The sequence below is a fragment of the Merops nubicus genome, unplaced genomic scaffold, assembly GCF_000691845.1.
Source record: "Merops nubicus isolate BGI_N331 unplaced genomic scaffold, ASM69184v1 scaffold25246, whole genome shotgun sequence".
In the NCBI taxonomy this organism is placed as follows: Eukaryota; Metazoa; Chordata; class Aves; order Coraciiformes; family Meropidae; genus Merops; species Merops nubicus.
Genome location: NW_008613301.1, coordinates 1 through 14,849, shown reverse-complemented (window position 1 = coordinate 14,849; position 14,849 = coordinate 1). Strand labels below are relative to the sequence as shown.

The following is a 14,849-nucleotide window of genomic DNA, read 5'->3' as shown; positions in this document are numbered from 1 at the left end:
TTAAGCAGGACCATCCCTTACTACAGGGAGTACCACTTGGCCACCTAATTCTATCAAGTTTTCCAAATTAGAGAAAGGAAAAGATTTTAAAATGCTGCAGGCAGTATGCCGAGTTCCATAGTCCCACTGTACATAATGTACCTTGTACAGACCTCTTTCATGTTTGTTTACTTTTAGGATAAAAAAGAATTTCCAGTCTTAGAGTCCCTAGCTTCTGAAGAATGAAAAAAAGCAGTGATGTGATCTGCGTGCTTTATGGAGTTGGGAGTTTTATAGTTGGTTTTAAGTCACATGTAAGTGATGACAATATCTGTGCTTCTGCCTTCAAAATAGGTCTTTTGATGCACTAGAATGTCACGTTGATATTTTTCAACATATACTACACTGATGTTGTACATAAATTTATCAGTAAGGTTTTTTCATGCATGGTCTAATATTTAGCAGGTAGGACTAAACACAGTGTTGAGGTTCAGAAGAGGTGTTAGAATGAACAGAGATTTCTAAAGGTTGTCATGTTATGAACTTTGTTTCCCTCAGTATCAGCTTCTAATGAGAAGGTGTTTTAGGCTTAAGAAAGCCTCAGAACTACTGAAGAGTGCTGACCTGTAGCAGGCAAACTTTTCATCTATAATACATAAAAGATCAGAACTTCCTTCTATAGAAGCTATGCCAAGTATGCAACTGGGAATAGAAAACTAGCTGATGAATGTGTTGTTAAAAGACATCTAACTTAAACTTCCCAAAGTTGTTAATTAGAGATTAGGCTGCAATTAAAAGCATAGTTGCTATCCTGAATTTAAAAGATTTAGAAAGACATGAAGACAATTGCCCTTATAGCAAAACCTTGATATTCTGAAGCATAATGCATATTTTATGTGTTAGTTCATCACATCTTTGGTCAGAAACCCCGTTGCTACAATTGAACAAATTGTCAAACAAAGATTAGCCTAAGACATGGTCAGTGAAATGGAAATGTGGATAGATAGTGGCCCATATAATAGACTTGGCAAAGATATTTTAGATATAATAACTTTTAACATTTTCTTTGTCTCACAGTGCATTTAATTGAGAACAACATCTCTTGATATTATAATAGTTAATGAAAGTAACTTGGAAAACACTCTTATATTTAAGAATTAAGGTTTAACTATCAGAGATGGGGGCAAACATTATGGGGTAAATGCACACAGTTTTGCAGCAAAGCATGATGTAAAAAGCTGGTACCAGCTAGCAATCAGAATTAATATACCAGAGAAAAGTAGATCTTGGATATTCTCCCTGTCCTCAGCAAACCATAGGTTTGGTTCTTTTACAGATTTATCTTAACTAGTGTATCTCTGTAAAAGTTCCTTGCTTGAATAATTTTTGTTGAAGGAGCTGCTTGTTGGACGTAACTACAGATGGAAGGAGCAATATACTAGCAACAGGGCTAGGTTTATGATAGGTGCTAGATGAAAATAACACTTTGATTGCAAATCCATAAGGGAGTGTTGCCAGTTTCATATTTGTTGCAAGAATTTATTGCTAATTTGTTTTCTGTATTAATACGAAAATATGGTGACACTTCACATCCTCCATAGCAATTTATTAAAACCTGCACTTTTAAACTGGGATCTCTGTCAAATGTAACAGATTGAATAATTGACATGTCCCAACTTTAAGATCTAAAATACAGAAGTGCAAAGAAGTTTAGTTCAGCATAGTTCTATATCCAAACTTCAAAAATGGTCTCAGACATTGAAATACAAACTCCTTTCAGTACCAATGAAGTTTGTATTCCCAATGGCTTTTTTTTTTCCAGAAGAGCTCAAACCTTGGTCAGCATTTTTTATTATCACCCCTGACTGGGAAGCAGGAAGCAAAGCTACTTGTGTTTGATGTTTTGAACATGAATCTTAAGTAGCAAAGATGTATCACCACCTTCCTGAGTTTTAGTGTATAAAGACGGTGATGCATGACACATGTATAGTGCATATATACAAATATGTGTCATATACATATACACACTCCATGTATATATAAATGTATATAATGTACCTGTAAGGGCCAAAATAAGGTTAAAGGGCCAAGCCAAATCAGAATTCATGAACTAAGAATTGGATATGCCACACATTAAAATGGAATCTGACATAATAGATGTGCTTTTACTGTTCTCACTTTCAATAGTGGGGAAAAAAAAAAAATCAGTAGTTTACTATTTGAAGATATTCCTAGTTCTAAAATTACTTCTATTTGCAACCAAAAATGCAGTAGCCGTTTTTTTTTGCAAAAACATTAGGTAAAATATTGGAGGCCAGATAAATTACTATAATTATGATAATACATTTGTGGAACTGAATTATAAAACTAGTAGTCCTTCATACAACCTTAAGAAAAAAAAGCTTTAAAAAAAACCTTTTGCCTTTGTAGAAAAGCATATTGGCAGTGTGCATAAAGAAAATATAGTAAGTCCATTTGGAGCTCAAGCTATACAGAAGTCAATATGTGCTAGTAATTCTCTGTGCTGGCTTGTTGGATATTGCACTTTACATCTGGGACACTCAAGAAAGCTTTCATCAAGAATGCTTGAATGTTTCAGGGTAGGACTGCTGTTATACATGGTGAGCTTCTCTTCAAATGCTGCTGGCAGGTCATCTTGTTGTGCCATATGTCCAGATTCCTGAAGTTTCTGGAAAATGAGAAGCTTCAGTGTAAGATTTGGACAGGCATGCACCAATAAATACTGTAGAAAAAAAACACTAAGGTTTGATGACACACCAGCCTTGAGTGTGTTGAGCACTAAGGGCAGATTTTTAACCACAGCTAAATGCAGTTATGCTACTTGTGTTAATAACAGAGGATTGAACAATTCTAACACCACGTTTAAATTAGATGCAGGTAGCTTTTCTGCTGACTACTTAAGACAGTTTTCCCAAAATGGGGTATCCCTCCCCAGCCACCTTCCTAGCCATTCACACACTACCTTTCCTCAGTAACACGATGTCTCAGTCCCTGCTATACAGAATGTTGCCTAGTTATCTTCCCACAAAACTATGCCATTGTTTTCTCTTCTCTTGATCCTACGTGTGAAGTTTCTGTGCATGAAAGCTCTCCCTAACTGTAAAAGCTGTCCATTTGACAGCTCCAACTTCCCTGCTCTGCCTGAACTCCTGCTTTCCTCCCAGCAGATAGAAGGATTTCCAGTGGCCTCCCCTAGCAGCAGCAACTTCAATCCCAGCCAGCGAAGCTCTCCTGGGGCAACACATGAGTGAAGAACATCAGTACCTCAAGATGCATTCCATTCCCTTCCTCATTTGAAAAGGCTTCCAAGCTGCATACAGTCAAGGAGAGCAGCCTGGCAGTCACAGAATTCCCCTCATCTGCAACTTGTTAGGAGCTTCTGCATTTATCTTCTCTGTAAAAAATCACAGTGGCCCCAGACCTGATCTAATGAAGGATGCAGGTATCCGATTTCCATTTCGCACGTGACTTAAGTCCAAGAACTGCAGTTTTGACAGTCCTGTTCAGCTATCACCTAATCTATCCCAGCCAGCGAAGCTCTCCTAAGGGCAACACATGAGTGAAGAACATCAGTACCTCAAGATGCATTCCATTCCCTTCCTCATTTGAAAAGGCTTCCAAGCTGCATACAGTCAAGGAGAGCAGCCTGGCAGTCACAGAATTCCCCTCATCTGCAACTTGTTAGGAGCTTCTGCATTTATCTTCTCTGTAAAAAATCACAGTGGCCCCAGACCTGATCTAATGAAGGACGCAGGTATCCGATTTCCATTTCACACGTTACTTAAGTCCAGAACCGCAGTTTTGACAGTCCTGTTCAGCTATTACCTAATCTTACAAGACACCTTAGAATAGAATTCCAGAGGCACCAGCAGTCAAAATGCCTTTCTGCCTAAGACCAGGGCAATCCTGGGTACAACAGAGCAAAACTGATCAATGGCTTGCTTAATCTGGGGTTCAAATCTAGGTGGCTTTCTGTGGGCTCACATAAGCAGCAAGCAGACTGCAGTCCTCACCATGTAACAAGTTTCCTTTTTTGTTGTGGTAGGGAGCTTGTGTTTTTGGAAATAGAAAACCCAGGTTTTAATGGCCCAACCCATCCTGTCTCAGATGGAGGCAGGGGAGGAATTCACTTTATTTAAGGATTGTATTCTGTTCACTATCAGCAAGTCTAAGTAGTGGCACACTGCAACTTTACCATTGTGCAACAGACACAAGTAGGTAACATGCTGAGATACAAAATACAGTTCTGTTCCCTGCTCAGCCACCTGACTGTTATGGATCTCTTTCTGCAGTGCTAGTTTTCCATGAATGCTCTAGAGAAAACTGATGCCTAGCTAGTTGACATAGGGTTCTGCACCTTGGGGCCACATCCATAACAAATGCAAGGACCTACACTGCGTATCTGATGACATTAACAGAAGACTCATTATGCCTGAAATAAAAGATCCCCAAGTGAAGAGGTGCACATTTATGCAAAATCCCTGCCTAAATCCACCTGCAGATTATTCAGTACCTACCAGAGGTTCCAGACAGGTTATTTGCTCCCTGGCCTTGCGCAGTTCCTTGAGGGCTTTGTTTAATTGATGCTGCAAGTTCTGGCGATCGAGCTTTTCATTCTCAAAGTCTGTGGTACATATCTGGATCTGGCAACCCCCCAAAGTGAAAATTAAAGAATTAAAGTCATAAGTAAGAGTTGGGGGTGGCAGCATGGGGAGAGAAATGTTTCCCCTTTATGTATTTAAAGTAAGTTTTACAATGCAATCATATCCCAAGATGGATTTTTAAAACAAAATAAACCCCAAAACTAAACAAATTAAAAAAAACCAAACAATTGTTGCTTTCATTAGTGAAATTCCTACATGCCCAGTTATGAAAATCTTCTCCCTTAGTAGAGGTGGAGTTTGAAGTTGTTTGACTGGAGGGTACTTCAAGCTATCTTGCAGTCTTAAACTGAACATTTTATAGGAAATTATATAGTGCGAGTTCTCATTAAAAATGCCAGTTTCTTGTAGCAAGATAATTTGGACAAGCTATGGCTAACACTGTACAGCCAAGCTCAGCAAGTAAATTTAACATTTTCCCCAGTAACATTTTTTCAAGTACGTTCTTACAGATCTTATTGATAAAGCAGATGGAAAAAGATATCATTGCAATTATTTGTAACTTTATCAAGAACTTTATACAAAACTTCAAGGAGCTGCTTCATTTTAGGATGTTTCCCATACCTCATCTGAGACCGTACAGCTGAGCAAGTGATAGTGGAGAAAACAGCATTAGTGTTGATCATGTTCTTATTTGTAAAAGGTTACAGATTTTCCTCTTGACAGACATGTCAAAATTTTTAGAAGCATCAAGCGATTATTCATTTGAATAGTCAAGTTTAATGTTACATTATTTAATATACTACTCATTTGTAAATTTGAAGTTAGTCTAGAAAGCCTTTGTATTAAGTATCAGCATCTTAGCATATAATTGGGTACCTGTTGTTCCAACAAAGCTATCCTAGTGTGTTCCTCCTGCTGTGTGAGCAACGATTTACGAAGAAGTTGCACCTAACAAGGAAGAAAAGCATTTGTATATGGAAGTTGTTTGTTACAACAGTTAATAAGCTTAACAAATAATGAATCTAAAAAAGGGAAGTAAGTAAACTTTTGTATTCCAACACCAACATAAAATGTGCAGCTGTTATGCAACAAGAAATACCTGTACTTCCCTGGGAAAAACCCCAGGGAAACATCATTATTGCAATGAGCAGGAGGAATGCAGAATGATGTTATAGTTCAAAAAAATCAAAGTGAACTTTCCTAGTTGATTGCCAGAATGTGGACAAAAATATACACTCAAGACCTACGTTTGCCCTAATGTGCCAAGATGTTCAGAAAAAACAAGCAATGCAATTTTTTTTTTTTAATAGAAGTGAACAAGTTTAAGACTCATGAAGTGCTGAACTGTGATGGAGTAACTAACAGAGCACATTTATATGTATGCATTTATCAGCATATATCAACTTTTACAGTGAGTGCTGCTGTTCAGCTGAAAAAAAAAAAAAATAGCAACACCTTTTAATCATTATTAACCAGTAAGAACCAGTTTATGTTTAGGGAGCTAAATTGCTATTCTGGTTTTAGCCTACTTTGGTACCTAGTACATTTTATTGTTATGTTTCAAATTTTAGTAATATATTCTTTGTTATTGACCTCAAACTTCTCCAAGTAGCAAGTTATCTTATTTGGATGCTCTGAGGACAGCCCTTCACGGAGGACTTCCCAGTTTCTCTTCAGCAGATATATGGCCATGATTTAATATCCAGAAGAACCAAGAGATATTTTGATGGTTTTTTTTTTTTTTTTTTTTCTGATTGGTCATTTTTGTTCTGTGTGGGTTTTTTTATTATTTTGTTAGTGTCACCAATTCCAAGAAATCACTAACTCTTCACGTAGAGGAGGTGCCAAAATCTTCATGAGTATTCCAAACTTAAGGAGGTAAGCACCGAATATTTTAAAATACAAACATATTGTGCATGCATGTCTTCCCCACCTCTGATCAGCCAGAGCGGTTAAAGTCACTGAACAATTGCAAACAACTAGAATCTGATACAAAAGCAACATAACAGATCCAGCAACAGTGGAAACAATGCTCATTGAACAGCCTGCCTGACGGGAGCTTCTTAGGCATTACAGGGAATTGCAGAACTCTTCTCAGTGGTTTCTACCATAGCTCTCTTCAAGACAGCCTGTCCCTTCCCTTGCTTATCTGATCATTGCTTTCTAGTACTCAGGTGTGCCTGTGTAGTTCTTATCTGTAGCATCATATAAGGAACCAAATGCAGGAACTCACCTGAAAACAACCAAATAAAACCCAGCTCCACAGCCACAGTGGTTGGCAGGGACACTATCCAGAGTCATAACTGCTTATCCAGTAGGTATGAAACCACGAGCTCATGTGTGTATTTGTACCAGACAGATGACTGGCAAATATCAGTGATATTCCACAGTCAGGACAACATGATAAAATAGCCTGCAGAGACTTGAATATTCACCTTTCCTGTTCTTATTTACGATTAACCTTGAGGATGAACTATATTAGAATCAAATAAGTATTCTCTCAGTTTTCCCTCTTGTATCCCATGAGACCCAGGAAATAATCAAACAAGTTCCTTGTTTCAACAAGGAAGTTTCACAGAGTTTAGATTTTGATTCAAATCAATATATTAAAGAAAGAATTCCATTTCAACCACAAGGATGTGACTCTAGATATACGCAAAGAACAGTTACCAGAACAATTGAGAGATGGTCTGTTCTGATGAACTATGAGTTTCAGCTCTCTGGATTCTTTGCTAATGATCTTAAATCTCCAAATGCATCCCCTTACCTGACATAAAAGATCTTCAGACTTTCTCTTTTCTTCTCTGAGCTGTCCTTTAATACTTTCATTTTCTTGTTTTAGTCTCTGCACTTTCTCTCCTATTATTTTATTTTCATTTTCTAGAGTCTTCATTTCAACAACCTGTTGCGACTGCAGTAAGGCATTTAAACTTGTTATTTCTCGCTGCGTTTCTTCATACTTCTTCTTGTATTCATTCAGTTCAGATCTCAGCTGGGTTATAGTGTGCCTTTCAGTCTGCAGATCACTCTTAGCAGTTAGTAACAGCTGGTCGTATTTTTGCTTTTCCTCTTGTAGATGACCTTAATGAGTCAGAAAGAATTAAGAATCACTTAAATATCAGAACACCAAATTCTTGGCAGCATTTTAAGGCATACTGATAGAAATCAACACTCTAGGCTATTACGCAGCTCTAACTGGCACCAAACTTTAAAGCAACTTTTAATACTTCTAATGCAGTAAAGTCTCCTTCCCAACATAGTTCCTAGAAAACTCTAACTTGGTTTGTGTATTCTGTGCTGCAGCTACTTCCGCCATTAACCCTTTGAGCAGCATTGCATCCTTTGCTGACTGCACAAGCTCTGTGACCCCCCCACAGTTCTTACACGGCCTTGCGCATTATCCTGACACATGGCAATCAAGGCCCAAAGCCACTGGATTCTCACTTCCAGATTTAGGCTCCTTAGCCAAGTTTCTGACATCACTCCCTCTCCAGAGACACCCTGGGGGATCTCACAAGTTCTCCTTCACCATAATGTTGTCCAAAACCAGACCAACCGTTACCTTCTGCAGACCATCTTCTTCAAATTGTATGCCATCATTTACCTCCAAAGTGCAAATAGAAGAGACTAGGATAGCTTTTTTCATAAAAAAATGCCTGCTTCTTGGCTAGTGCTTGTTACTTAAACTAGAGTTTGAAAGATTTCTGCTTGTAGATCCAAGAAAAGTTTAAGAAGTAGGGAAAAGAAAAGGGGCAGTGTGGAGAAATTCAGCAATTCAGAAATACAAAATATAACTAGCAGCAGAATAAAGAATGCAGAATTTCACAGGCATTGCCGATTTTTTGGCACTGTAAACTTCTTGATTTCATTACCTTTCCTATGGAAGGCTTCCCATCATTCTTCAAAGTGTAATTTACTAGGAAAAGTTTCTTGCTTGACTGCTGTGCATCCCCTCGACTATGAACTAAGCCTTACCTTCTCACTGGCAATACTCCTTGATAGGGTGGTGAAAACCTCAGAGTTACACCGTGTTCTACCTTGGAAAAAGTTGCCATATCTTCTTTCAACTTGTGTATCTAGGTTCTTAGAAACTTGCATTTCTGCTATTGTCTAGCTGCTGGAAGAGAGGAAGTTTCTTATACCCTTACTCCTAGTCTCCTGGCTGCTCTGATGACATAACATTGCAGTAACTCTAAGTTACATTACTTGGTGAGCTACTTCAGTCTACCTCCTTGGAAAATATTGGTCACAGACTTCTAAACAGCACCAAAACCAGATTATGGTGATATTTTACTGTTTTCCATAAAGATTCAAGCAGTAACACAGAAACCAAGTCACTGCACATGAATTACTAAGTGGCAAGTATCTGTGGGCATACTCTTACTCCAGATGATGCTAATTCTATCTAGCTAGTGAATTTACCATGCAGGTCAGTTGCAGCATATCTGAAACTAATAATTTGATAAAGGCAAGTCAAATCCTCCGGGTTCTGTTCAACATTGATTTTAATTTTATTCCACATGATGGAATAAAAGCACAACTTGAGGCCACCTGAGTGCATGATACCAAGAGGGTGCTCATGACTGAGGAACTGCACAGCACAAAGTTAAAGGTGGCCAGATCCATATTGCAAAACACTTTTGGATAGATGCCAAAACCTATCACAGGTTTTCATGCCCTGTGACAACTGTTCAGGTGAGTAAAGACCATGGCAGTCTTGAGTCATTTTTACAATATTTATTTTGAAAAAAAGTAAATTTCAAAAACTCGATCCACGCCTAGCTAATAAATCCTTAATGCTTCCATTATGTAGGTTGAAAGTGTACTTTGAAGGATGGGAGACATACATATATTTGCCTCAGCACTTTCCACAAACAGAGAGGTTGCAAATAGAGTGTCAAGGCTGTTAAAAACCACCTTTGAAGTAGATAAGAACATGAAATACTTGTTGATCAAGTAACATAGCTAGATAACAGGAAGCAAAGAATTTTACTTAACCAAGTTTTACCATTAAGAAACCAAAATGTTGAGAAGAAAGTCTTTATTTTGTTTAATTATGCTATAGTTTGTTTTTGGAAAACTTGTTCTATAGATATTTATAGTTTGGGTCACTTGGGGAGAAAAAAAATAAAGTAGATACCTTCTGAATTGCGTTGTTTAGATTCTTGCTGGCTAACAATTTCTGACTTCTGCTCAAGTTCAAAGATCCTTCCAAGCAATCCCCTGACATAAGCCTCACGTTGCTGGTCATACAGTAGCCACTGCTGGTTTTTCTCAAGAGCCTTCATGAAAAGGAACAGAAGAAAATCAAAAAAGCCTCTGGTAATTCCTCAGATTTTAAAAGTATTAATCATGTTTCTTACAAATGTTAAAAATTACATACTGTACGGAAACTGGTTACTTCTGCTGCAAATTGTAGTAATCTTCTCTGTGCAACAAAACTCATCTTCATTTGGAAAGATTAGTCAGGTTCTTGAACACAGGTTAAAATTGCAGCAATATTAAATACTGATTTCCCCAGTCCAAGAAGCCAATTACTTTAAAAAAAGGCTTTCCTGAGACATGTCCAGATTATGAAGAATTTATATTTTATATTTGCGATTGAAAAGTTCACCAAGAGATTTTGAAAATGGAATAAACTAAAACTGTACCCTTTCAACTTAAATTTGTAAGAACAAGGACATTGATTTTATGTCTGATAGCATCATAGAATTATTCCGGTTGGAAGGGACTTCAGGTTTCTAATCCAACCTCATGCTACCTCAGCTGGGGTGTTTTTTGTCAGCAATCATGTTGTTCTGATGTTCCAAGGAAGGTTTTTCAAAGATGATGGAATTTTTTTTCCTTTTTAAGTCAGCCTTTTTTAATTAGTATCTTGTTACAAAATAATTTTGGATATATTTTCAAGGGAAACATACCCTGTGAGGTCCCATGCTACCCAAAAAACTTATATGGTGCTAATTAACATTCTTATGCCTCTTGATACAGAGTATTTTCCTTGGCATGTTGTACAGGAAACTTACATCTTTCAGTTGTTCTTCAGCTTCACGAAGATTACTTGGTGATCCCATGGTGTTTGTTACAGCTTCCTGCAGACAAAGACAACCTGTTAGCATTCTTTAAAATAGATGCCTGAAATACTAAAGCTAGCCCTGTATAACTAATCTCATGTAAATAGCATAAGAATATTTTTTAAATGGAGAACAGATGCATTCACATGCCTTTTGTGTTTAAAGATCTTTGTAGAGCCTTTTAAAAAAAAAAAAAAAAAAAACACCACAAAGTTATGTAGACCATTTCACAGATTTAAAATAAAATCTGCAAGATATAGGACAAAGATTTAAATTATTCCATAACTTTTCAACTCGGTCACAGTAAAACATCTCCTAAGAAGACTATCATGCATCTTCTGCTGAACTGCTGCCTTGGAAGACCTAAAGGTTGCAGAAGAGCTTCTGAAAAATGAAGATATTTAGGGTATTATTTATACACACTAAAAAGGTGTTTGTTCTATTTTTGTATCCTTATAGTAGTTTGAGAATAAGCCAGACCTATAGCAGTTGTAGGGGAAAGTTAGAGACCTTGGCAATTTCACTGGGCTAACAGGAGGATTATAAACATCTGGGAAACCATGCAAGCCTGTCTGGAACCCTAAGGACTTACTGTGTGATTTTCTGGAACCTGATCCACAGCCGAGTGGTTGAGTATGAGACCCATCTGAAACTAGAGACCAGCTAAGCAGTTATGCTTCTTTCATAACCTAGTGTTTATTCACTACACAATAGCGGTTTTGAAATTGTGTAGATAAAAGTCAGAGGGAACTTTAAGGAGATAATGTGGATTACTATTCAAATCCAAACTACATTTTTCCAAGGTTCTCCTGTGATTTTTGGAATGTGATTTAGAGCAAGCTTTATAACTGAAAAAATACAGGACTTTGAATGCAATTGTTAGACTTCATCACTTTCTCTAAATCTTGTTTTTATTAGGAACTACAATTGTTCAGATTCCCATTTCTATGAACATTAGAACTCTGCCTCAGTGAAAGCTCTCAAAATTGCATCTTGCAGCTGTCATTTCCATTTCAGAGCATACCTGCTGCTCATATGTCATATGCCTAGCAGTTTCAAGCAGCATTGCTAGACGTGTTTTCAGGTTTGACTGGATATCCAGCCAAAACAGTCACATTTTGTTATCCTCTGTTCATAAATCATTGAAAAATTTAAAAGAAAATTCTGGTTTAAAAGATATTTTGGTAGTTCATTGATAAAAACAGCATGGAAAGCTGTTGAATTAACATACATTTTAACTTCTTTTAACAAAGTTCAAAGTCTCTTGGAATTTAAAATAAACACATTGCATTTAAAGTTCCCAAGATACTGCATTATTAGAAATTATACTTATGTATTATCATTGAAAATTAGTAGACATTTAATGAAAACATTTTGCTATATATTTGGCTAAAGCTGAATTTCTAGAAGCTACTCAACTTCCATGTAGAGTATGGGGAATCAGCACCATCTGCAGGTCAAAAGCTGAGAAAGATCTGCAGGCACCTTCTTTCAGGCACCAACTTCCCTGTGCCCTGTATTGAGATGCTATTGCATTTTCCATGGAACATCAGAACAGGCAGGGCTGGATAAACAACTGTAGAAAACTAAATGCATTTGTGAAAGCTGCCAAGTGCCTGGCATCATGCCTATTAACCACTTTACATGGGAGAATCAACTCATTAATCCTGTCTTATCCTGAAAGATTTACCACGTATGATGCCACGTAAAGTACAGTGACAGGTTTTATCAGCTGAGGAGCAAGTGAGGATTCATAAGACAAGGGAGGAGAAAGGTATTCTCATGACTGAAGCCAAGTAGCTTAGTTTGTCTTTATTAGTGCCACCTTCTCAGTCTAATCCCCGAGCATACAAACCAGAGAAGGGCACAGTACCTGCTTAGGCAGCGGTGGAACTTTTGTGTAGTACCACCTGTGCGTGAAAGAGGGAGACCTTGCAGCACAGCATTAGACAGTTCCCTCCCCAGCAGCACTGCCGACCTTGTGCTCCCTCACTGTGCTCCGTTTAGCATTCCACCTGGACACCACCTCTCTTCATACAAGAAGATTTCAGCATGCAACGCAACTTGTAAGAAGATTACAAATCCATCCTATTTTATAGCAGATATCGGTGCTTAGTGGGTGCAAATTCCAAGTCTCACTTAACTGCAAACAGGTTAGACTTGAGATTTGCTACTGCAATGTTTCTCTGGTGTTTACCTGGCATGCCTGAGAAGTAGCAGCTCTGTTTTCAAGCTCAGAACATTTTGCAGTAAGAGTGGATAAATTACATTTTAACCGGTTCATTTCTTCTGATAGAGAATGAAGCCGCTGCTCCCTCCTCTCCACTTCCTTTGTTTTTTCCTCCAGCTGACTTTGTAATAAGGAGACTTCACTGTTCTTGGGTTTGGACCTAAGCTGGTCTTTCAGGTTTTGGATTTCTTTGTCCTTCTCTCCAAGAAGATGGCTGTGTTTTTCTTTTTCTTTTTCAAGGGAAAGTATTTTCTAAATGAAACAGAATAAAAAAGTAACTGTTATGTGTCAGTCTGTGCAACAAATGCATTAGCAAGCTTACAAGAGCTTGAGAAGATACTTTGAAAGGTTCTCTTTTAGCCTTTAAAATAGTTTCAGCTGATTAAACACACAAGAGAGATCATCACAATACTACAGTAATCATCTGAAATATTTCAAGGGATAGTAAAAAACGGTCTATTTAAGTAGATGAAACAAGCAAAGGATGCAAAAAAGCCTAAGTCTCACAGACTTGGGAGGTACTCAGTTTTACATATGAATACAGACCACTACAGTATGTGAACCTTACAACATAAGCAGCACAAGAACTCTAAAACATTTCCAGTGAAGAGGTTGGTGCTATATTTCTCGGTGCTCATTAGTATACTGAGCAGCTTTTAAGAAGCAGCAGAGCCTTCTTGCAACTACATGACAATAAGTGAAGTTAAAAAAAGAGTCATTATAGAAGTTTACAAGAGAAGGATCCCATTTTCCAAATTACCTGACCTTATAGTTTCAAAGTGTGTTCTAGTAGATATTTTCAACAGACACTTCCTTTCCAAAAGACCTCCAGCACAGGTAATTATTGCATAGGCTTAGTACTGCTTTTGAGGTACCCTGGGGCTCTATACAAACTTCTGTTATGGTAGCATTTCATTTTCCATGAGAAAGGTTGATGTTGAAATCCTATATGTTGCTATGAAGTTATTAGAAGATGACAGAGAAACTGAAAGAAATTTAATTTTAGACAGCCTCATTTAGGGAGTGGTTGAAGACTACCCAATGCTCACTAGAATGAAAATACTGAGACCAAATAGTACCTAGTACCTCTAAACACACCTCTGATTTTCCATCTATAACCTAGGAACCCAATATTAAGTAACCAAAACTGAGCAAACAGCAAACTTCACCTGAGATGGCAAATACAGTAAGGAATTCAGGCACAACAGTAGGTGAGCCATCCAGCCGTAGCTGGCACTTGGGTTAGTGCTTCTCAACAGATGCTGGAGCACAGTTGACCCTTACTGTCAACAGTAGTAGCCTAGAAATAACAGCGTGCCTAGTCCTCTGTTAGTTATAGCCTTTGAAAGGGTACATTTAAAGTTCCCCAGTCCTTCTGGGAAGCCTGATAATACGTGACCAAGTCACATACAACGTCCTGAACTTCCGTCTCTGCAACCACAGGTTTACCTTCAATGTGCTACAAGGCATGGAAATTGCAGCATCTTAGTTTCTGCTCTCTGGTTGTAACAGAATAATGCAGTGAACTGATTACAGTTTTATTTACCTGTAGCTCAGTATGAGCTTGAGAATACTGTTCAAGCAAACACTCAGCACTTTTAGGCACATTCGTAGGCAACCATTTGCAAACCCTATGTTCTTCTCAGGAAGCACTCAAAATAGTTCTCTGGGACCAACTGTTCCCAACAGCTGGCCACGTGAGGACAGGCCTTAACGGACCTAATGGGCACCTCTGGCCCCAAGTCCTTATATTTAACCGCTTTGTCAGATATTGTAATTATATTAGCTCAGTCATGGAGAAAAACTATTTGAGAACAGAAGTGTCTAACTAAGCCAGTAGCGACAGCAAAAAACCCAAAAAGTTCTAAGAGGAAGAACTTACAGAGGGCTGGTTATAAAGCCATACACAGGGACGCTGCCGTTTACCGCGCCCAGCGAGGCCGC

The 14,849-nt window shown here is 38.0% G+C and overlaps 1 protein-coding gene across 1 annotated transcript; it reads right to left on the bottom strand.

Annotated features, from left to right (window-relative positions):
- Window positions 1-2,461: 2,461 nt before the first annotated feature.
- Window positions 2,462-13,151, bottom strand: CEP55 (centrosomal protein 55kDa; the record flags this gene model as incomplete). The annotated part of the gene is made up of 7 exons (XM_008941871.1): window positions 2,462-2,668; window positions 4,518-4,643; window positions 5,481-5,552; window positions 7,372-7,685; window positions 9,745-9,886; window positions 10,628-10,693; window positions 12,873-13,151. Coding segments are annotated over 7 exons (1,206 nt in total), but the record flags the coding sequence as incomplete, so codon positions are not given.
- Window positions 13,152-14,849: the final 1,698 nt, after the last annotated feature.